Raw genomic sequence first — 24,711 nt, 5'->3', positions numbered from 1 at the left:
TAGTTTGTGTATGTGACTATTTGCCTTTTTTTTTTTTTAAAGATTTTATTTATTTGACAGAATGACTATTTGCCTTTTAAAACCTCTCAGCACGCGTTAAGATCTCCCTTTCTCCAATGACAGATCATGGGGAATAGTAGAGCTGCATGGGATGTTTTATTCTGACATCTAGAGGCATGGCAGTGATAGTGCACATGGGACTGTATAAATGGAGATGGACTGTTGGGGCTGATGCTCAAGAAAGAAAAACCAGCATTTATCGGGCACCTTGTGTATTCCTGACTCCTTGTTGGAGCTTAACAGGCTCACTGTTTGGACTCAGAATCCAGCTTTGTCATTTACTTGCTGGTAAATGTGGGCAAATTACTTAAATGAGGATAATAATAATACCTACGTGGTAAGGATTAAATTCATGAAAAAATTAGGGTAACTTTTGCCACAGAGCAAGTCATTGTTGTTATAAAGAGAAGCTTCACATCCATCTTTGTGTTAGACACACACACACACACACACACACACACACACACTCACTCACACACAGAATAAGAATGGAGGAATGTTTAGCAAGTGGGAATAAATTGAAAGAGTAAAATTTGAAAACTTTTCATTAAGGATAATAGTTAATGTTACTTCATAAATGGCAATCATGACTTAACTTTTCACTTGAATTTAAGATTTTTTGTGCCATTTTATTTTCTCCTCTGAATTCCTGTGGATTAGAAACAACCAGCAACTGAAGAAATTGGAGTGAATTTGTATTTGAAATTTTAGATGTTTGGCTTCAGAAAATAAAATCTGAAAACAAATCAGTTGTAACCTCCACATGATGTTGGAAACTAATGAAGAGAAACTCAGGAGAATAATGGAAGAAAAGAGCTGTTTCAAGTTAAAAATCATAGACATTTATGAATACTTTTTATGCCATTTCATGCTCCTGACAGTTTTATGCCTTTTTGTGGATAAGTCACCTGAGACTCAGGATGGGGAGTGTTTTGCCCCTAGCTGTCAGGTATTCAGAGACAGAATCAGGATTTGAACACAGGTCAGTCTGGCTTCCAAGACTGACTTTTTGTCACTGTGCTATTCTGGGTTTGGGAGAATGAGGGAGGAGACTCTGTGGGTTCAGAAGTAGAAGAAGGAATGAAAAAATTTTGAAAGTCAGGTAAGGGGACTGACCCTTCAGGTGGTTAACTGAATCAGCACGACCTACGTTGCTCACTCTTATCTCAGAGGCTTCCTTGGGCATGAAGGTAGTAGGTTTCTAACCACTGTCAAATAGACCAATTAACTCCCAGAAACTGCACGTTTCTTGGGAAACCATGAAGAGAAGACACTGGAGCCATTATGTCAATCTAATACCAATAGGTCATTCTACCATCTATCTGGGTGAAGATCATATATTTAAGCCAAATATTAGAATGTGTGGCCTGAAAAGTAAGTTCGTACCTGTCAGGATGGCAAAGCAGAGTATTTATAATTATATCATTTTATCATAAGTCATGATATCTTTTAGTCAAGAATAACTCATATTAGTTATCTATTGCTGTGTAGCAGGATTATCACAAAGTTGGTGATTCGAAGCAAGGTGCACTTACCATCTCACAGTTTCTGTGGATTAAGAGTCCATGCATGGCTTAGCAGAGTCATCTACAAAGGTGCAGTCAAGGTGTTGGCCATGGCTAGTTTCTCATTTAGGATTGACTAGGGATTCCAAGCTCATGGGATTGTTGGCGACACTCAGTTCCTTGAAACCTTCTAGACTGAAAAAACATTCAGTTCTTTGCTGGCGATCAATTGGAAGCCATCCTTAGTTTCTTGCCCTGTGGCCTCCTCATCATGGTGGCTCACAACATGGTGGCTTGCTTCTTCCAAACCAACATGATAGCATGTCTCTAACCAGAATGACATTGCAGTCTTTTTTAAAGATTTTATTCATTTATTTGACAGACAGAGATCACAATTAGGCAGAGAGGCAGGCACAGAGAGAGGAGGAAGCAGGCTCCCCGCTGAGTAGAGAGCCCGATGCAGGGCTCAATCCCAGGACCCTGGGATCGTGACCTAAGCTGAAGGCAGAGGCTTTAACCCACTGAGCCACCCAGGCACCCCAACACTGCAGTCTTATATAGTGTAATCACACACATGCAATCATGTACATCCTTTGACATATTCGATTGGCCAGAAGATCACAAGCCTATACTCAAAGGGGGGAGGTTAGAAAGGGGAGTGAACACCAGGAGGCAAGGATCATGGGAGCCCCGAGAGTCTATCTGCCACATTGTTTTATATCTGGCACGCAGGACAGAGGGGATCTTGGGAGATGAAGTCTAGTGAGACTGGCTTAGTGTGTGGTGCCTCTTAGGACTTTCATACTTTCTTAAGGATAATAAAGCAGAGGCAACCATTCCTTGGTCTGTTCAGAAGATTTCCTGAAATACATGGGATTTGGGGAGCTATGTGAACTATGGGAGAGAAGCATTTTGGTAGACTTCTAATAAAGGTTGTCTTAGGTAGATAGGTAGGTTGAGAAGCCACATTGAAATGGAGTGAGAGGACTGAATTTACATTCTTTAGAAATGATTCCAAAATATGGCCTCTGTGAGTCCATAAGCTATGATGCTTCTTGGTCATGGGCCTAACCTTCCCAGGTGACTTTCTTTTCTTCTTTTACAGGTGTGGCAGTGTGGAGGGAGAATTGAGATCTTACCCTGCTCCAGGATTGCTCACCTAGAGAGACACCACAAGCCCTATGCCTTGGATCTGAGTCTTGCCTTGAAGCGTAATGCTGTGCGAGTGGCTGAAATCTGGATGGATGAATACAAACACATGGTCTATTTGGCCTGGAACATCCCTCTCCAGGTTTGTTATGGAATTGAATAGAAGCAGGGAAGAATGAAGGAGGAGGGGGGTTAAAGAGTAGGAAATGGGAGACATAAAGTGAAAGTGACATCCCTGCTCTAAAAAATTAGCATAAAGTCCTCCTGGGGCAATGATAATGGCACCTAACATTAATGCAATAATGCTATGTTCTAGGCAGCCATTAATCATTGAGACATATTTATGATGTAGGGTTTGCTTTTATTCTTCCATGTTTACAGAAGGAGAAACTGACAGAGCATTGAAAGGAATTTCTTTAAGGTGATAAAGTAATAAGGAGCAGAAATACAATTCAAAGCAAGGAATCTTCTAGAGTCTGTGTTCTTCATGCATCCTCTATACTGGGAGATTCCTTGTGGGGCAGGGCTGGACAACAGGATTTCATGGGACATGGCAGGTGGGATGTGGAATGGTGGGAGTGCGGACTGTACCACTGCTGGATGCACACAAATGAGGATGGCCTTCTTGGCCAAGGCTAGCCTCCTGAGGTTGGCATGGTACACTGTCTTCTGCCCTTGAGCTAGAGCTCTGAGCTCAAGCATTCCCCACAGATAACAAGTTATCTTGTTATAATAATCAAGTTATCCCCACAGATAACACGTGTAGAAAATCTCCTTCAATCTGTAAATCTTGCTACCAGAATATTCCTTTTGGAAGTCTTTTCTGGCCATCATGAGGAATATTTTGTGTCTTACTGATGTAAATATTATCTCAAATGGAAGCAGTCTCCATTAGCTCACTCATGGAGGGAAATAACCCCAAGTAGCCGTACTATGTAGGCCTTGCAAGTGCCTTTGAAGCCAGCAGAGATTATTAGGGTTCAAGCTTTTCCCACTTTCCCTGAAAAACTATAATTATCAAGGTTACCTTCCAGACTATCAGGAAAATGTTTCATTCCCTCATGCGTCATTCATACCCTTTGGTGGAGTCAAGGATGTTACAAGGCCTAGAAATATTCCATGTTTTATTTATAGAACTCTGGAATCGATTTTGGAGACATTTCTTCCAGAATGGCACTCCGGAAGAAACTGAAATGTAAAACTTTTGACTGGTATCTGAAAAATGTTTATCCAAACCTGAAGCCACTTCACAACATTGTGGGCTACGAGAGAGTATGTATCATGAAATTGCATCTCAGATTTTAAATATTATACAAGACTATACAAGACAATGGGACCTGAGTTACATGACAGCTCAGAAAAGCATTTCCAAAATCCGTCCTGCTCAGGATTATCTTTCTATCCCTTAGCTCCTTTCTCAGGTTTTTTCCCTTGGGCCCTCTCAGTGTCCTTTTATCTCTTGCTCCCCAGAACCCATTTCTTTTTCTTGACTCTGCTTCTGGTTCCTTACTTTGCAAACTGCAGCCCTAGATCTGACCTCTTGATTTCTCAGCCAACCAGGATAGGTGGTCTGGCCCCCCATTCTATATGCACTGTGACTGTCTGATGGGTGGGTGTTCCTAGGAAGGAGTATCACAGCAGGGCCATTTGTCTAGTGCAAAGAAAATGGCCCCCAAGATCCCAAACCCTTGCTTCCTTTTGGTTGGTAATTTCTGGCACCCTTGGAGTAGTGGGGAAAATGCATGACTTGGGGAGACTTGAGGGCACTGTTTCTCTGTCTCTTTCCAATGGTGTTTCTGTGTGTTTTGCCCCTTCAGATGAAAAACACGTTGGATGAAAATATCTGCCTGGATCAGGGACTTGTTTCAAGCAAAACCCCTGTCATGTATTACTGTCACAAATACAGTCTGCAGGTATCTTCTACAATCTCCCCTGCCCCAGGGTGAGTCTGTTGTGGCTCAGCTCCTGGCAACCCTTGTCAGATTCAGACTAAGTGTTAGATGACGGGAAGGCAGGATCAGAGCATCCTGAGCAATGGGTCAGGGTGAAATCCAAACCTGTCCTTTTAACTAAGCACTTCCAAGTCCATTCAAGAGATCAGAGCTAGACAGTTCCACTTCAGGTGCAGGGAGGATAGGTAGAATGCCATGTGACATTCGTTCACAATGGTATTATTTTCATTGACAGTAACCTCAGGTAATACCAATAGTAATAATACCAATAATACCAATAATAATGGTCTTATTTTCATTGACGGCTACCCCATTTTCCCCCTTCCCCTCACCGTCTCCACCATCCTCTCACCACTCCAGGTATGCCCTGAAAGGTGGGCAGGTGATGATACCTGTGGCTTCTTCTGTGGAGAAGGAAATAGGGGCTAGAGAAGAGAGAGGCTGAATGGAAGTTGCTCCATTGAATAGAAGAATCAAACTGGTGATGCAGTCCAGGAACTTTTCCCCTTGAGAATATTCATTTCTATCTTGTTACTTTGCATGCTGCCCTCACAGGGAACGTTTGTGGTATGTAGGATAGATAAGCATTTCCACCTGACAAATGAAAACCCTGAGGGACAAAAACAACCCACTTGTCCAAGCTCATCAAGCAAGACAGTATCAGATTAAGAATTGGAAAGGTTTCTTGAGAAGTCCATAGCTGGAGCTTATGATGATAGCTTCTGAAGTTCAGGGATGTGTGTGTGTGTGTGTGTGTGTGTGTGTGTGTGTGTGTGTGTTTCAAAGATAATCTCCCTTGTCTAGGCAAGTCATGATTGTGTTGGAGCCCTTGTACAGAAGCAAGCAGGCTAGTGCCCACTTCTCAAGCCTGGTGTTCTTCTTAGAGTTAACTGAGTGTTGGGGACAAAGAAAGGGGAGTGACTCATTGCTACCTAGGAAGGTTCAGTTCTCCATGATGATTGAGTGCAAGAACAGTCTTCATGCCCTTTATAAGGTCAAAGACTGCCCCACTGACTGTATCCATGGCAGACTCCTTTGCTCTCTTTTAGAATGTCTACTATCAGCTAACTGGGGAGTTCTATGTGGGACCACTGATTGCAGAGGCACACACTGATGATCACTGCCTGACAGACCCTGGCAATGGGGAGAAGCCCACTTTAGAGCCATGTTCCAAGGCAGCCCAAAACAGACTGCACGTATATTGGGATTTTAAACCGGTGAGTCACATGTTTTTTTTAAAGGATAAGCATATTCAAATACAGTCTACAAGGTTCATATTTGATTTGATAGTGTTTTAGAAGGATTGGCTTTGTGGCAGTGTGTAGGGAAAAGACTGAAAAATGAAACTGGGCAGGGAACGCTGAGTCTGTTGGCAGAGGTGGGTGGGTAAGGGAAGCAATATTGGAATCTGGTTAGCTTAACAGTGAAGAGTTTGAGTTCAGTCCTAGTTCAGTCACCATTAGCAAATTTCTTACCCTCTGTGATACTTGGTTTCCTCATTTATAAAATGAAGAAGTGTGTAAACCTGGTGATTCACAGACCTGTACCCCTGGGGATAAAAATATATGTTTATCAAAAATAAAAAATTAAAAAAAATTACTGAGTAGGTGTGCACACACAAAGCTAAGAATCCAACTTATTGTTTGTATTGGTATCCCCTGAGTCCAACAGATGTGTAGAGCTCAGTAAATCTTTGATTAATGAATACATGACATTAGCTAGGTTGCATTGAATAAATTATATTAAATAGTTAAAAAAAAATGAAGATCAGAATATCTACTTTACAAGCCTGTTGGGAGGATTAAATGAGATAGTGTGCATACAGAATTTAGCATGGTGCCTGCACATAGAAAGTATTTAATAAATATCAGTCATTATGATTAGTTTTTTTAAATAAACATATTATGTATTATTAGCCCCAGGGGTACAGGTCTGTGAATCTCCAGGTTTACACACTTCACAGCACTCCCCATAGCACACACCCTCCACAATGTTCATAACCCCACCACCCTCTCCCTACCACCCTCCCCCAGGCAACCCTCAGTTTGTTTTGTGAGATTAAGAGTCTCTTATGGTGGGGCACCTGGGTGGCTCAGTGGGTTAAGCCTCTGCCTTCGGCTCAAGGTCATGATCCCAGGGTCCTGGGATCAAACTCTGAATCGGGCTCTCTACTCAGCGGGGAGCCTGCTTCCTCCTCTCTCTCTGCCTGCCTCTCTGCCTACTTGTGATCTCTGTCTGTCAAATAAATACATAAAATATAGAAAAAAAGAGTCTCTTATGGTTTGTCTCCCTCCCGATCCCATTTTGCTTCATTAATTCTTTTCCTACCCCCAGCCCCACCCTGTTGCATCTCCATTCATATTGGGGAGATCATATGATAGTTGTCTTTTTCCGATTGACTTATTTTGCTAAGCATAATAGCCTCTAGTTCCATCCACGCCGTCACAAATGGCAAGATTTCATTTCTTTTGGTGGCTGCGTAGTATTCCATGGTATATATATACCACCTCTTCTTTATCCATTCGTCTGTTGATGGACACCTAGGTTCTTTCCATGGTTTGGCTATTGTGGACATTGCTGCTATAAACATTCGGGTGCACATGCCCTTTCGGATCACTATATTTGCCTCTTTAGGATAAATACCCAGTAGTGCGACTGCTGGGTCATAGGGTTGCTCTATTTTCAACTTCTTGAGGACCCTCCATGCTGTTTTCCAGAGTGGCTGCACCAGCTTGCATTCCCACCAACAGTGTAGGAGGGTTCCCCTTTCTCCACATCCTCGCCAGCATCTGTCATTTCCTGACTTGTTAATTTTAGCCATTCTGACTGGTGTGAGGTGGTATCTCGTTGTTTTGATTAGTTTTATTATTAATGATCATCAGAGAATCTGGAGCCCTGGGCTGAAATTGATAGGGACTAGTGTAAAGGCCTGACTTTAATTTCAGTGTCAATTGACTAAGAACAGGGTGGAGGGAATTTGGCAGAATTCACAAGACAATGACATAAGGGACTTGACTGACTATAGCCTACATGTGAATTTGCTGTGGGATGGGGCTGCATTATCCACATTGGTGGAGACAGATGTCCTGATGACTGAAGGGAGGCAAGGGCCCTTCCTACAGGTTTTATCTCATGATTACTTCTAGGTATCTCCTCACTTGCATCTTTTTATCACTAGACTGTGAGGTGGAGGACAGGGCCTGGGTTTTGTTGTTTTCTCTCCTGCATCTAGCAAAATGCCTAGAGCGTGGCACACACTCAATAAACAATTGCAGAACAAATGAAAGATTGGCAAGTCTGGAGGTACTAGCTTAGACACATGAGTCTAGAGAAAAGATGAGGCTGATTTCATGCAGATGAGGGATTAGATTTGTTCAATGTCTACAAGAGGGCAAAATTGAGACCAGTGACTTTAGATCAAGGAGGCAGAGTTCAACTTAATGTAAGGGCAGGGGAAGAAGGCTTTCTCAAAGCCTGACAGCTTAAGTTATTCTACAGAATAATGGGCTGCCTAGCAAGATGGTGAGTTTCCTGTCAATGGCAGTCACCAAGCAGAGCATGTCTGATAGGCAGGCTGAGTGTGCTAAATGTGAGTTTTCAATATCCTTAGTGGTATCTTTTTTTTGTGCAGAAAATACTATCACAGGTTTACTTTAGTTTTAAAAATTAATATAAATTTATTTAAATTCTAAATTAAAGACCTATCATTTTTGTTTAAGCTTTCACATTCAGCTTAGAAATCTTATTATTTTATTTAAACCTATCGGGTTTTAACAGTCACCTTTTTTTCCATATCCAATCTGCATGACTTTTACTTGTTTTTCTTGCCATATTACATTAGTTAGTATTTCAAGTACTATGTTGAATAAGAGTGGTGAGAATGAATATCCTTACTTTGTTTCCAAATGCAGGGGGAAAGCATTGAGTCTTCCATTTTTGCATATACATCAGAAGTAGATTTTTTGTAGATCCTCCTTATCAAATTGATATAATTTATCTGAATTTCTAACTTGCTAAAAAATATTTTTATTGTGAATGTGAGTTGGATTTTGTCAAATACTTTTTCTTTGTCAATTGATATGATCATGTTCTTTTTCTTCTTTAGTTTGTTGATATGATGGATTACACTGATTAATTTTCTAATGTTGAAACAGCCTTATATGCCAGGAATAAATCACACTTACTCATGGTGTACACTTCTTTTCATACTTTATTATATTTGGTTTTGCTTGTATATTGAAGATTTTTGTGTCTAAGTTCTTTAAAGATAATGACCTGCAGCTTTTTCCTTTTCTTTTTGGTACTGCCTTTGGTTTTAGTATCAATACTGGCCTCATAAAATGAGTTAGGAGGTGTTTCCTCTTTCTAATTGATAAAATTTGTCCTGTTGACAAAAATTTAGAATAGATCAGTTTCTGAAAGAGGCATTTCTGGAAGAGATTTTTTGGAAGAGATTGTCTTAAATTGGTGTTAATCCTTCTTTAAATGCTTGGTATAATTCTCCAGTGGAAACATATGGGCCTGGAGGTTTCTTTTCCAGGGGCCCTTAAATGATAAATTAAAATATTTTAAAACCCTGTGGTCTTGTCTGTACCCCACAAGTTCCTGCCTCTACTCAAAACTATCAGCACAATCCCCTGAGCCTGAAACCAAGTTCAGTGAGCCTCGTTTCTGCTTTGGAACACCCAAGCATGGACACTTTGCTCCTTGCACACTTCCTGCATTCAGACCTACCTGACAGCTTTCGAGGCCTGTGTGCACAGGGTATGTGCTGGCCTGGCAGGCCACCCTCTTGGAGCTCAAACAGAATTTTTTTAATGGTTCAAGGTTATTCAGATCATTCATTTCATGTTGATTGAATTTTGGTTTATGGTTTTTGAGGAATTGGTACATCTCCTCAAATCTATGAGAATAAAGTTATTTGTAATAGTGAATTAATTTATTTATATAAGTGACATTATATTAGTTTCAGGCATATAGCATAATATGCCTAATGTATGCTTATATTGCAAAATGATCATCACAATAAGTCTAGGTAACATCCATCACCACACATAGTTACAAAAACATTTTTTTCTTGTGATGAGAACTTTAAAAATCTACTCTCTTAGCAACTTTAAAGCGGACTTTACAATTTAATAAACCCCCTTAAACATTACATACTGTATTTATAAATTTAATACATTAAGTTTTCTTTCTTAAGAATGTCAGTTATCTGATTTTAAATCAATGATTCTTAAATTCTTTTATATGTTTCAAAAGTGTTTGCAATTTGGTAAGATTTCACAAACTTTATTCAATTACACATTTTAAAATTGGTATCACAGGGTTCATCTGTAAGACAATGTTTTTAAAACTTAGCAGGTACTTAAAAATAGTAACTCTACTCAGAATCTTTAACAAATACTATTTGTTTGATTCCTTTAACATCTTTACTTGATTCTAAATCTCCCGGGAATTAAACATAGTAGTTGTGTTAAAGAAACAATTATAACATCCCAAACATTCTCAGGTTTGCCTTTCCAAGAGAATTTTGGAAAGATCACTTTCTCAGCTGGGGGAAGTTGCTGACAGAATATAGCTTCTGGCTGGGTGTGAGGTCTAGAGCTGCAGGACATGCAGGGGAATTTTGCTCACTTCTCCAGTGTCCAACCCAGGTCCCTTTTCAGGTCACTGTGTCAAGAAGTCTGGAAGTTGAAGAGGGAGGGGATCATGTAGGTCATGAGTCAATTCACTCTGTATTAGCCGTTCCTATCCACCTGATCTTGAGATCACAGTTCTTTCAGGTAGGAAAGTTGTAGGTACGACTTACACATTCATCTGCTAAAAAGCTACCAAAGATGCTTTTCGGAATTGAGAGGGAGATAAGATTAGATCATGCTTTTGTCTTCAATTCCATGATTCAGGGTTTGAGTCAACCAGAGGAGGTATGACTTCTGAAAGCCACAAGAGAGATGACATCAGTGACTGAGAAGGGACCCAGTTTGAACATCTGGACTTTGAAATGAGGAGCAGAGTTGCGAGTAGCAGGGTAGCTGAAATAATGGAGAGCTGGGGTAGAGGTCATCATGCAGAAGTCTTCTGCAGGGAGTGACACAAAGAAGAGCTCTGGGAGAGGCAGTGAGAATAAGGAGACCAGACACAGTCAGTGTTCAAGAAATAAAAAGGAAGAGATACCTGTGGGGATGCTATCATGCTAGTGGGCACAGGTACAGAAGGCAGTTTAGCTTTCTGTATGAAAAACCATGACACTAATCAGAACTCCCAAATTAATTATGACCCTTTTACGGTGCTCAATTTCTTTTAACAAACTATAGAAATGATCCCTGAAAGTATAGTCTTCTCATTTTCTTTTAAGACAATATTTAAAGAACAATATAAAATGTGAGTCAAAATTAATATAGAAAATATCTTATATTTATCATAGCAAAATATTAGGAAAAATTAAATGCCCAACAGTAAGGGAGATTTCTGTGCATCCCCTGAATATTGAACTGAATATGACATAGTCATTCAAATTATATCCTCAAAAAGTATGTTTTCAAATATTAATTGGAAAATGCACATGAGATATTAAACCATGGTATTAAACTATATATATAATGTTATCCTATTATAAGTGCTTCTAATTTTTGAAATACGTTTTCCAAATTAAAAAAAAGAACACCCCCAATTGAAATCAGAGAGGGAGATGAACCATGAGAGACTGTGGACTCTGAGAAACAAACTGAAGGTGTTGGAACGGAGGGGAGTGGGGGGTTAGGTGATCCTGGTTTTGGGTATTAAGGAGGGCACTAATTGTATGGAGCACTGGGTGTGGTTCATCAACAATGAATCTTGGAACACTAAAAAAATAAAAAAGTATTAAAAAATAAAATAGATAAATTTAAAAAATAAAATAAAAGAAGGAGCACATACTCCTTCCATTAAAGTGGAAAATAAACAAAACCAAAAATTCCTTAAAAACTGAAGAGCAACACCCCCCCCCAAATAAAAATCAAACCAAAAGTGTATAAGATCCAGATGAACACAATGTAAAAGAAACTAGAAAATAGTCTGAAGAAGACTTAAAGAATACTTCCAAAGGACATGTCACATGGGAGTGGAAAGAAAATAGAAAAAAAAAAAAGTCACTGACTTTATCTAAAAAAACACAATACATTAAAATAGCCAAGATTTATTGAGTACAAATAATGTACCAGGCATCCTCTAATTTAATCCTTACATAAATCTTATAAGAGAAATATTATCATTAGCTCTACTTTACTTATGAAGTTACTAAACCACAGAGAAGTCAAATACTGTAACCAAGGTCACACAAGATTAAATGTCCAGATTCAAACACAGAATCTTATCCACTGTTGTTATCACCTCATTGCTTGGGAAGTCTGATCCTGAAAGGGAGGAAAGCACTGAATTTTGGTAGGGTTTTTTCCTCCTCCAATACTGGGAAAAAAGAAGTCAGTAGAAAAAGAATCTGCCCAGAGGGAGAAATGAAAAACTGATGTTAAACAGGAAGTGTTTCTCTGGCATCCACTTCAGAGCACAGGGGCTGCTAGGAGTAAGTACAGAGGCAGGGCAGCTCCTTTGAGACCACCCACAAGCAGTGTCCAGAGGGTCACTCCAGGCACTTGGGGGAGGGGCTAGGCTGGCTGGCAGTGTGATCAGCTCAACAAAGTGAAAAAAAAGGGGGGTGCATTTAGTGAAAGTGAACATCAAGGGATGGGGACAAGGGATAATGAGTGCTGAGGAGATCTGGAAGAGTAACCCTAAGGAGTAAGCCACATTTTAAGCCGGACTGCTATAGGCACATTTGTGGCCTGGCCTGCTTGGTTGGTGGACCCTCTCCAGGAGCACCCTATGGGCTACAAGCAGAGCCCACAGAGAGGAGAAGTGGAGGTCAGAGGAGGAGTTCAAGAAACAGGGGAGCCTGTGTGACTGCCGACACTGCTGAGGTGCACCTAGGGGAGTCCAGTGCGGCCAGGGCAGCAAGTTTAAGAGAGCAGTGTTGGCGGGGGTGGGGAGTGCATTTTGTAATGGAAAGAAATCCGAGGAGGCAGGGTTTTGGACATACTGCTGCAGCCCTGCTTGGTGTTGAAAAGCTTGGTAGTATAAGTTCAAAGTGGGAGTGTGAGTTCAGGGTCTCTCATTAGACATTTAAAGACAGGCTGTTAACTCCGGATGACAGCAGAGGGCAGGGGGATAAAGGGAGAACAACTTCGCGGAGGCGATGAAACAGATTCTGGGAGTGGTTCCTGCAACGTGCTGGAGAGGGGTGTAGGGAATGGGAGGGCGAGGAGACGAGGACCGCACGAGGACAGATGGCGCGATGACAGTTGTTGAGCCCTAGGGTCTAGGTGAAACATAAGAACAAAGAGAAGAAAAAAAAAGAACAAAGAGAAGGATGACCCTCCCCTCGTTCCCCCATTAGAATGGGAGGAGGCAGAGATGTACTAATCTACTGCACATCTTGCATGTCAGGCACAAGAGGCTCAAAATAAACCAATTAATTTTATTCAATTAATTTTAATTTTAACCCCAATATTAACTATAAACCCATTTTACACATAAGGAAATTGAGACTGAGGCTAGGTAATTTGCCTAGGGCCCTCTGTTGTATGTGGTAGAGTAGAGATTTAGCCCAGACTTTTTGGCTGCTAAACCCAGAGTGTTTCTGCTAGTAACTGTGGTGAAGCCCCCAGGACAGAATAGGTAGGAACTGCCCTTCTCTCCACACCCCCTGCCCACCCTCCCAATCAACAGTGGTAGAAGAAACAGGCTGAGGTGCCTGAATGTAACTTCTGCTCCTCTGGCCACTGAGCCTTACTGAAGAGGGAGGGAGAATCCTGATAGATTTCATGGGCTCAGGGGTGAAGAGGTGGAAAGGAAGGCCAAGTAGAGAAGGACCATGGCTCTCCAAGATGTGTCATGTCTAGACAGTCACACTTCCTGATGTTTCAACCTAATAAGAGGTGGATGATAACAGAAACCCAGCACTGTCTTGCTAACTCCTAGGTCTATGGTTAGTCTGCCATGGTACTAGTGAAGAAAATACCAGTTGGTCTAACTCTACCCTTTGCTTCATTTCTCCTCTGGATGACTGGCAGAAGATTGAGGGACCCTTCAAGCATGTCACTGACCACAGCAGGAAGAACAGGAGCAGGGGAGATGAGGGCATTTCAATACCTTGACTCTGTCTCTTCTCCCATCCAGGGAAGAGCTGTCATGAACAGAGCCACCAAGCGATGTCTGGAGATGAAGAAAGACACTTCAGGCCTCTATGTGCTTGTACTTCAGAACTGCACCACACAAGTGTGGACAATACAGTATACCGTGCAAAACTGGGGGTCAAACTAACATCCGGTGATCATCAGAGAGCCTTGATTTGGGATACCAGTTCTTGCCCCTGGAATGGCTTCTACTTCTAATGCTGCTCAGAGTGGGAGAGGGTGAGAACAGGAAAGTAGGTGTGTATGTTTACTGTGGCTTAGGCTTGCAACACACAGACTGTGGGGAGGTAAGGTCCTTGCATGTGTCAAAATGTCCAGGCTGGAGATGGGTGAGGAAACTTTCCCCCCAGCTTCCCTTGGAAAGTCATGATATATATCAAATGCCATTATTGGAAACTCTTCGAAATAAGCACCATCATCTGGCTGCTATGTGGGGACAGAATTAGGAGGGTGGAAGTCTATCGTTGACTTCTGCCAAAACTATTTAGTCTTCATGCCTGACAACTACTATTGCCATCTGCCCCACACATCCTCCCCCAGCCCATCTGCTCAGAGACTCCCCAGACATCCTGGGGGCTGCTCCATGGGAGATGCTGGGTCATCCTCAGGCTGGCAGCATGACAATGATTCAGGTGGCACCAGCTCTCTAAAGGTGTGTGGCCCCTGCTGTTCCCCTTTCCTGAAGTGTCCTGAAAGATGCCGCAAATAGACAAGCAATCTTTAAAAATTCCTCCAGCATCCCTCCACAGCAGTTTTATTTGGATTACTCAATCTGTCCCATATCAAAGAGATTCTGAAGGTGGAGGGGAGGAGAGAACGTGTCTCCAATAAGCCCAGCTCTGCACAGTGCATAGAGAATGGTAGAAAAGTCCAAGTCCATCTGAGTCTTTAAGGAGCTTAAAGCACTTAATAGACTTTACTACCTATTCCTGCTATTCTCCCTGCATATTATGAAGAAATTGAGGCTTGAAACAGAGGGACATCACTTACTGGGACACCAAGAAGGAATTGCAGGCACAAACTTAAAACCAAGTTGGTAAGTTGGGAAGTTATGTCTTGGGATGCATATTTTGGTAAGGTCCCGGTGGTTGGGGACCATGATAGGAGAGAAGATAGTATGTTATATGTGTATGTTGTTTTGTGGGCTCACCTTTCAAGGATGTGCAAACTCGTCCCTTCCTTAAGAGGGTCACCTTCTCCTTTTAGTTTTATGTCAGTATGATTCTGGGAATGATTAGGCTTCCTTTAGGCATTAGGCAGACAAGACACTGATAATCTAGTACAGAATTAAATCAGCTAATTTTTTAAAAGTGCGTAAGTGTAGAGCTTGATAAAACCTTCACAGTGACCAAATCCATATCAAGAACTAAAATATTATCATAGGTAAGGTCTTATGGTGAAAAAATTAAGGAATGGGATAAATGGTAAGCAAATATATAACTTCTAGCTTCTTCACAGCAAATTGAAGGGAAAATGCAATTCATAGCAAAGCTTTCTTTTTTCAAAAGCTTGTACCCAATAGAAAGATGGGTAAAAAATGTGCAATATCCTTAAACATATGAAAAGATATTTAATCTCACTCAGAGAAATGCAAATTAAAATGATACTGAGATGAATTTTCACTTAAATATGTGAAAATTAAAGAATATGATAGCACGGGCGCCTGGGTGGCTCAGTGGGTTGAGCTGCTGCATTCGGCTCGGGTCATGATCCCAGGGTCCTGGGATCGAGTCCCGCGTAGGGCTCTCTGCTCGGCAGGGAGCCTGCTTCCCTCTCTCTTTCTCTCTCTGCCTGCCTCTCTGTCTACTTGTGATCTCTCTCTGTAAAATAAATAAATAAAATCTTAAAAAAGAAAAAAGAATATGATAGCATATTCTGTTAGCAAGTGTGGGAAAGAGGTAATCTCATATTTTGATGATAGGGATGCAAACTGGTACAGTCATTGTGGAGGGATATTTGGCAGTATTTAAAAATACTATAGGGGTACCTGGATGGCTCAGTCAGTTAAGTGTCTGACTCTTGATTTCTGCTCAGGTCATGATCTCAGAATGCTGAGATCAAGCCTCAGGTCAGGCTCCACTCTCAGTAGGGAATCTGCTTGAGATTCTCTCTTTCTCTCTTTTTACCCCTGCACCCCACTCATGCACATGCGTGTGTTCTCTTTCTCAAATAAATACATAAATCTTAAAAAAAATATACACACATTTTCTTTCTGGTGCAATTCTACCTTGAGAAATTCACACCTCCAAAAAATAAGAAAATACTTATGCATAAATGAATTATTTGCAGTATTGAATTTAATTGTAAAATGTTGGAAATGAACTATAATCTTCAAACACTGGGAGCGGTTGAATACACCCATGCAATGGAGTACTATGCAGCTCTGGAAAAGAACTAGGAACATTTCTTTGAATTGATATGGAATGATTTCCAGTGTGGAAAAAAAGGAAAATCATATCTACAGTTTTTACTTTTCAGGTAAGAGATAAAGGGAAAATATACATATATCTGTTCATTTATGCAAAATGAAATGTAAGAATAAACCAGAAACTAGTGAGATAAGTTACTTATGGTTGGTATTGGTTGGAAATAGAATGAAATGATTGAGGATTAAAACAGGATAGAATGAATGTGATGAGAGTGACATTTCTCAAAATATACATTTTTCTGTAATTTATACTTTTAAAATCATGTTATATTTCATGTTATGTTCAAAACACAAATACACAAACCCAAAAAGGATAAAGGGAAACCCAAAATGGAGTGCAAACACAAACAAGTTAACCTACTTATATTTCTGTATTTTCATTCATTCTGAGCATACTCAGAATCCAGCATGCAGATCTTGGTTCTGAATATTTTCCAGTAAAAGAATTAGGGCTCCTTGGAGAAATGGCTGATTTTAGGGTTGGGGTCTTAGACATTTTCCTGTGTTAGAAAATAAGGAAATGCTCCAAGAGTTATGTCACAATCTGTAGCAGTCAGATCCAAGGGGTTCTCACTGGCCAAATCTAGGGAAATTTGAGCATTAAAATAAATAATGCTTTTATTATATAGATTAAAAGTCATAGAATAAAATAAGAATCCATGAGTTCATATCCATGAAGGAATGGATGGACAGATAGATGAATGATTGCATAGGGAGAAGGGAAAGCTCTTCCTTAAAGTAGACTGCCAGTTAAAAAATGTAGGAAGAAATCTGGAATTAGAAAATTATTTGACAACCTATAGTTAAAATTGTTTCAGGTAAGAATCTTAAATGGGTGTAAAAATTAAAGGGTGATGAGAAACAGAATACATATATAGTATCAAAATAACCCTCCAGAAGATATTTGTTAACTACAAAGAGAAAACTGTAATTTTATGGTGGAGAAATCTGGCAGACACCATCTGAGCTGAGTAATCAATGCTAATATCACCAGTTACAGGACAGATGAGTGTCACATGCCTTCTGATAAGACGCACACAGAAGATAACATCATTTCCAATGGAGTTCTTGCCCTCAGTACAGAACGTGAATCTACAATTTTGAGGAAACAATTAAGCCCAAATGAATATCCTCTAAAACAAATGGTCTGTGTGCTTCAAAGTGTCAAAGTTATGAAAGACAAAGAAAGACGGAGAAACTTCCCCAGACTAAAGGAGACAAAGAGTCTTGACAACTATATGTAACATGTGGTCCTGGACAGGAATCTGGGCCTGTAGGGAAATTAGTTTTCCTTTGGTTATAAAGAACAGCAGTAGATGCCTGATGAAATTTAAATAAAGTTTATTGATCAGACAACAGTAATGTATCAATGTTATTTCCTCGATTTTGATCACTGTACTCTGTATATATAAGTATATAAGAGGCTGTCCTTGATTTTACAAAGTACTCTATGGATGGATGGGGGGAGGGGCATTATCTTTGAGATTAAATGTGTTATACTATATATAACCCCCTTAGCAAAGAGACCTAGGCAAAAAGTCAACCTTATGACAAGTTAAGAAATGGATATAGTTTATTTTCCTTCTTTCTCTAACAAGTCATGATGGCAAGGTCAGGACTTACCTTTTCCAAGCACCTTTCAATCTCCTTCCATTCTTTAAAGGCTCATCACTAGCTACTACATGAGACTGGTGGCTTCTGCTTCTAATACATTTCATAACTGAGACAAAATTGAAGGAGGTGGGTTGTGCTTTCTATTTTTACAGGTGCTTTGTCCTGTTGCTGGTAATAGCCCCCAAGTACTAGTCAATCTCCCCTCACCAAGCTCTCTATGTCTGCTTCCAGACAGCTTGCTGGTAGGCTTTCCCATTGGGCCCACTTCACGTTTTGGTTAGGGTTCCATATAAGAATTCCTTCCCAGCAGTGCTTAGGAAAGTTCTGCATTTTTGAAAATTTTAAGATTCAAGAAAAATCTGTTGAAAAATTTGGGAAGACAAGAAAGAGGTCTATAATTCTCTTGGAAGAATTAAAGCTTTGCAAGTAACATAGATATGTTACTGGTTTGAAGGAACCCACTGACATCCAGTGGAATGCAGGAACAGGAAACACTGACAGAGTCCAAGGTTAAGGGTATATTTTCGGAAACCAGGACAGGAGTAAGCAGAAAAAAAAAAAAAAAAAAGCCACAGTCTAATCAGTTGGTCATACATACAGCAATAGCCATGATTAAGTGTGTGTGTGACCTATTCGCTTCTACTGGTAAGGAATTCTTGCAAATAAAAATACATGTTAAGTTTTATGCATAGTTTACTTCATACAAATCTTATGGCCTTCTGAGGAATAAGAAGTTTGGGGAGCAAAATATGTTCTTAAATTGGCAATTTCAACTTTTGATTCTGACAAGTGCTGTTAACCTAGTTAACCTCTCACCAGGAGTCCCAAATGTTACATTACTTGAGTATTACAAATGTCATGTGATGTTGGCTGGCACTTTATAGGGTTTGAATATTTGCTATAGCCTATAGATTTTGTAAATATTACTAAGCTTAATATCTCTCATGTACTGAACAACTTTGAGAAATCCATAATAACAAGTAAAGAGTATAATTAAAAATACTAAAGAATAACTTATGATTTGGGGAATTTATGAAAATTCCTGACAATTTTGATTTTTTTCCTGAATCCCCAAGATAATATCTGTTGGGAAATTGTTGGGAATACTACCCTAACATTACTGAAACCTACTGTGGGTGGTCTCTGTCAATTTATTGCTCTTGGTTCTCCATTAAACAATCATTAAAAGGGGTTTCTTTCACATTTTTTATTTTTTATCTATTTTTTAAAGATTTTATTTATTTATTTGACAGAGAGAGAGACCGCACGAGATGGGTAGTGGGAGAGGGAGAAGCAGGCTTCCCGCTGAGCAGGGAGTTGGATGTGGGGCTTGATCCCAGGACCCTGAGATTATGACTTGAGCCGAAGGCAGATGTTTAACGGCTGAGCCATGCAGGTGCCCCAACTTTCAGGTTTTTTAAATAACAATTTTGTCCATGTATTGTTTGTGCCAGTTTCTTTTCTTTCTTTTTTTTTTTTTTTTTACAAAAAGAGTAATCCATTACGTTTTATTTTGAGTATGTCCTGGATTCTTACCCTGCCCTTTTACATCAAGAGTATTAACATTTTGGAAGAATCTCAACAGATCTAGAGAATTATCATCATTGGTCCCAGGATACAGAAACTGTGACCTCCGAGAATTCTGGAAATCTCCAGGTCAGCCATGTGCTGAGGGGATCAATGCGAAACGATCAGCAGCTTTCCCAATGTATCTCAGACAGCTTTCAGCATCTGTTGCCAGTTTCTTTTTAAGCCAGTTTCTTTTTGAGGTATGATTGACATGTAAAAAGATGTACATATTTCATATATGAAACTCAGTAAGTGGTGGCAATGTTACATTTCTAAAAAGTCATGATATTTTTAAATTTGCATAATGAAATATTCATCAAGAAAAAAAAGAAACTCAGTGAGTTTGGGGATAAGGAGACCCCCATGAAACCATCACCACTATCATGGCTATAGATATATTCAAATTCATTACTTCCCAAAGTTTCGTCTTGCCCACTTTACTATTGTTATTATTGTTATAACTACTACTACTATTTGTGGTATGCATACTTACCATAAGATTTATCCTTTTATGGTTGATGGGCGGGGAAGAGTGGGGTGGCTGGGTTATGGACATTGAGGAGGGTATGTGCTATGGTGAGTGCTGTGAAATGTGTAGGACTGATGATTTACAGATCCGTACCCCTGAAGCAAATAATACATTATATGTTAATTTTCAAAAGATTTACTGTATTAAAAAAATTTAAGTATATAACATAGTATTGTTAGCTATAGGCACTATGCTGTATTGTCCCAGAACTTGTTTGTCTTGAAAAACTTAATCTTTGTACACTTTGACCACCACCTCCCCATTTCCCACTCCCTGACCCCTGGCAAACACCATTCTACTTTCTGTTTCTATGAGTCTATTTTTAATTCCACATGTAAGTGAGACCACATTTGTCTTTTTTATGTCTGGCTTATTTCCCTTAGAATAATGTCCTCCGGTCCATCCATGTTGTTGAAAATTTGCCAAATGTTTTTAAATGTCTTCCACAAAAACAGTTTCCTGGGAATCTTTTTTTTTTTTTTTTCCCTCATGTGTGTGTGCACATGTGCTGTGCTTGGCTGTGAGATCTCAGCTATGGCTGGGTGGACAGCAGCCCAGCCACAGTGTCTGGTGGGCTCCTACTGGAGCACAGTGTTCACATGATTGCAAAAATCTTCAACAATTAGTTCCTAGTGACCTTTTGATCTTCAAGAGCTTTTCTCCAGGGCAGTTCTGCTGAAGATGGAGTTCACTGACATGGAGTGGAGTAGCATGTACTTTGCATTTCCTCTGCTTGTGAGGGAAAGGAAAAATCGAGGACTACAGGTACAACAAAAAGAATCCAAGACTAACTTTAAGTTAGTTAAGTTAAAGCTCTAGCTTCGTAATCCGTGGCATTCCTTTCCTCCAAAATCTGTCCTTCTAGCCCCTCATGGACTCCCCTCTCTGCTGAAATCCATCCCCACAGATGGGTCCGGGGGCAGGACAGGTGACACAGATTTTGCAGTGCAGAAGCTCTAGGCACCCATGCTCTGCTTTCTAAGCCTTGAATCCTGCCACCCTGACCAGACACTGGGTCCCGGGCAGAGCTGCTACCCTGGGGATGGGCTGTCTGCCAAGCCTTGATTTGCTTTTCCGGGCTGGAACACTTCACTCCTGAATTGCTCAGCATGGCTTAGGAAATGGGGACATGGACTAAGGGGACAGAAAAGCATGGCTCAAGGGTAACAGAGGTGATGACTACAAAGCCAGTTTGGGTGACGAAGGATGCTTCAGGATAGGTGTGACTGCGGGTGTAGACTGTGTGGGTACCAGCAGTGGTACCTGCATGCTTTAGGATGGGGTCAGCAGGGCACTAGATCTTGCAGGGTAGTGAAAGGAGTGGGGGTTGGCAGAGGACTATATTTGCTTCCAGTAGCTTCTACAGGGGGCCACATGGTGCTGGGTAGCTCTCAGGGAATTCTGGCAATGGCAAGTAATGGCTTAGTATAAAGATGTTGATAGCGAAGTCTAGGGATTGGCCAGGCAGGGAAGCCGTGAAAGGACCCTGAGAAAAGGCCTCTATTTGTGGTTTTTGCTGGTCTTATTTCCCCCCCTGCAGGAAGGCTTTGGCTTTCCCTATGAGCCTGAGGTTTTCTTGGATGTTAAGACTTTGGCACTTAGGGTTAACTCAGCACCAGGAAAGCAAACACTGGCTGCTACTGATCAGTGGGACAATCTGATCTTGTGCATCTCTTTGTTCAGTCAGGAGGGGACAGTAGCAGGCCTTTACACATAAATACTTTGCCCAATAGAACTTTAATCATGGACAAGCTATTTTCCATGGAAGATTTTTCTTTGGGATCTTTCTAGCCCTTAGGATCTTGAGAAGGGCTCTGTAAAGGGACTAGGGATCCCACCTACTGGACTCACTTTTCTTCCTTGAACCCTTTGGGAGCAGGGAGACTTCTTAAGTCCTCCCACGAGAAACACCCTTAAAAAATGAAGGCGTCTCTTCTACCTCATCCCTACTAGTGTGAACTCCTTGTCGCCAAGTTCTCTCAGTGAAAGAAAAAGAGACAGAGAGGGAGAAAGAGAGGGTGGAGGAGAGGGTTTAGCTATTCTGGGCAGCATCCAGGCAGAAGCAATTCCACCCATGTTGCCCAACACTGCTCTCCAAGTGAGAATCAAGGGCCAACTTGGCAGACCCCTGGCCATCTTGAGCCTTTCCAAACATCCTGTTTATGCACAGAGGGGTTTGGAAAAATAAAAGCAGTCAGGACCAGTTCCATCCAATAGGCAAGGAGGGGAGATTCTTAAGGGAGCTGCCAAAGTGCCTGAGAGAGGGTGGCTGTGACTGGGTTGAGCCTCTTTGGGCAAATAGACCAGTTGGCTGGTCCCTCTCTGAATGCAGCATGTTAGAATAAACAGGCAACAGTTCTGAAATCCCACTTGCTCTGGCCCTAGGCAGGAGTGGTCTGGCAAATCCAGTAGTGGAGAGACATCACCCCAGACATGCTTTGAATAAGCGCAACCAGTCAAAGTTTGCAAGAGTCTTGTCTGTCTCCAACCCATCCTTAGATCCTCTGGGCTCCAGACAAGATCAAAGGTTCCTGCTCTTCTTGGCCAAAAGCCTGAGCAAGAGAGAGAGAGAGAAAGAGAGAGAAATTTGTAGGAGTCTTTTCATTATGGGCTCCTGGTTACTGGCATTTGAAAATCTGGCTGTGAACACTTATTCCTGGCCAACTATTGGCACTAATGTTATAACAAGGATCAACTTCTACCCCCACTCCCTGCCCCCTTTCAAGTCGAATATAGGAAAACTCCATTTGGCAGTTATTTTCCCTGAAACAGCAACAAGAAGAGAAACAAATATCCTAAATTTTCTTCCTTTCTTTCTTTTTTTTTTAAAGAAAATTTACAGCGAATCAGGCATTCCTTTACAATGTTATTTTAATAAGTGATAACTTTGATTCTGCCATCACACTACTGGTGTTGGTGATTATAAGTGAACTTCTAGACTGAGCGTGCAGGTCAGTTCTAAGCCACAGTTGGGAATTAAAAACAACAACAACAGTGTATTAGAGGACAGCCAGAGAGAGAGAGTTTAAGTACATCTGTGAGTCAGAGACTAGAAAGCCAAATTCAATAAGCTCCCTGCAGGGATGGCTCGGGGGCAGGGTTTGGTTTACCTTGAGACTGGGTGTTTCTTTTCTCCCATCATGAGGGCACCTTATAAGACAGCGTTTTTCTGTGGAGAGTGAGTGTCCTCATAGAAGGCATCCCTTTGTTTCCTCTCTTTCAGATACACATTGTCCTGCCTCCTACGGCAGGGTTCAGAAAAAAGGGAGAAAGGTCAATTTGAATCCCTTTCTGTTGTTGCCTTTTGGGACTTTGTATTCTCATGCATGACCTAGACATACCAAGGGTATGTGAACGACAATGCCTTTTTTGAGTTTTATGATTTTCTCCGTTTTACCTGTCTTTCAGTCCTAACTTTCATTTCCATGTATCTGATACTTGACTGTATAAACTTGAATGGCACAGAAAGGGAAGCGGAAGCTCAGGAATCAGGGACAGGCTAATAGGTGTGGACAGGGTATGTGGAGAAGGTGCTCAGTTCATGCCTCACGCTTAGGAGTCTTCCTGACAAGTGTAGGAGTTGAAGAGGTGAGTGAAGTGGACTCTCACTGGTCGAGGAGCCTGAAACTGTCTGAAGGACACGACCCCAGGCGAATAGAGGACTGGGAGCAAAGGGAGCCAACAGTGAGTTTGCCTGAATGAAATGAAAGAACAAGGAGACGAGGCAAGACCTGGGAGAGAGCTGGACCTTCAGGGAACACGGGGCTGACAGACGTATCTTTCCTGCCCTCTTCTCCCTAAGGAATACATGGAGAAACAAATGAATAACTAATACTCCTGTTTTATTTTTCATTGCAAATGTTCTAAAGCACATAAAGACATAAATAATAAACAAATAGCATGCATCCTCTCGCCACCTTGAGGGGATAATGATAAATTTGTCTTTATTTCCTTTACATCTTTCTTTGGATCTGTATGTCTGAACACTTTTATACATTTTAGAAAACAAGAACCATATCTGATATACAGCTGGGGGCTTGATTTTTTTAAATTTAATATTCTACAGAATATTTGTTGTGCTCAAGAGTAATTTATAATTTAGTAATGACTATGAAGATTACAGTGATAATGTGGGAGAGCTTTTACTTACAATGTAAGCATATTGTTTGTTGGGTTCCAAAGTACTCCAACGGTATTTTGACATATTCTTGTCTGGGGTTAACAGTCTGCTTTCTGATCAGATACCACACAAGGATTGCACATTTCTTGCCAACAGTCTTCAGGTGGTGTGTAAATATGACTGGTCTCCTTTTTCTCTTAAGCTTAATGTGATACTTCTGGCTTCATTCATTTGGCTTTCTAGCAGCCTCCCCATGTCAGCTTTGCCACGTGGTCAAACTTCTGTTTGGGAGGATTTATAACTTCTGGCTTCATTCATTTGGCTTTCTAGCAGCCTCCCCATGTCAGCTTTGCCACGTGGTCAAACTTCTGTTTGGGAGGATTTATAAATCCTAAAAGTTCTAGTTCAGAGAAAGCTCTAATAAAACCACGCATTGTAAACTTTATTGCTTTCTTCTGAGGTTGTAGAATTTGCATCCATTTATTTTCAGCAGCTGTCACAACTGTTGCAAAAGCCTCTGACCAATCCACTAGGCTGATTAGCCTGCTACACTGT

At 40.9% G+C, this 24,711-nt stretch overlaps 2 protein-coding genes across 2 annotated transcripts in view; both read left to right on the top strand.

Annotated features, from left to right (window-relative positions):
• GALNT8 (polypeptide N-acetylgalactosaminyltransferase 8) overlaps positions 1–14,023 on the top strand; it is a 34,136-nt gene extending 20,113 nt beyond the window's left edge. Inside the window, 5 exon segments of the mRNA XM_059404346.1 lie at positions 2,671–2,856; positions 3,849–3,986; positions 4,532–4,627; positions 5,716–5,883; positions 13,880–14,023. Coding sequence (XP_059260329.1) covers positions 2,671–2,856; positions 3,849–3,986; positions 4,532–4,627; positions 5,716–5,883; positions 13,880–14,023 — 732 coding nt within the window.
• The window catches only part of NDUFA9 (NADH:ubiquinone oxidoreductase subunit A9), a 236,501-nt gene that overhangs the window by 164,275 nt on the left and 47,515 nt on the right, over positions 1–24,711 (top strand). The gene's annotated exons all lie outside the window — the stretch shown is intronic.

Source organism: Mustela nigripes, chromosome 6 (genome assembly GCF_022355385.1).
Source record: "Mustela nigripes isolate SB6536 chromosome 6, MUSNIG.SB6536, whole genome shotgun sequence".
Classification (NCBI taxonomy): Eukaryota; Metazoa; Chordata; class Mammalia; order Carnivora; family Mustelidae; genus Mustela; species Mustela nigripes.
Note: the sequence above shows the minus strand (reverse complement) of the source record. Positions and strands in the feature narration are given on the sequence as shown.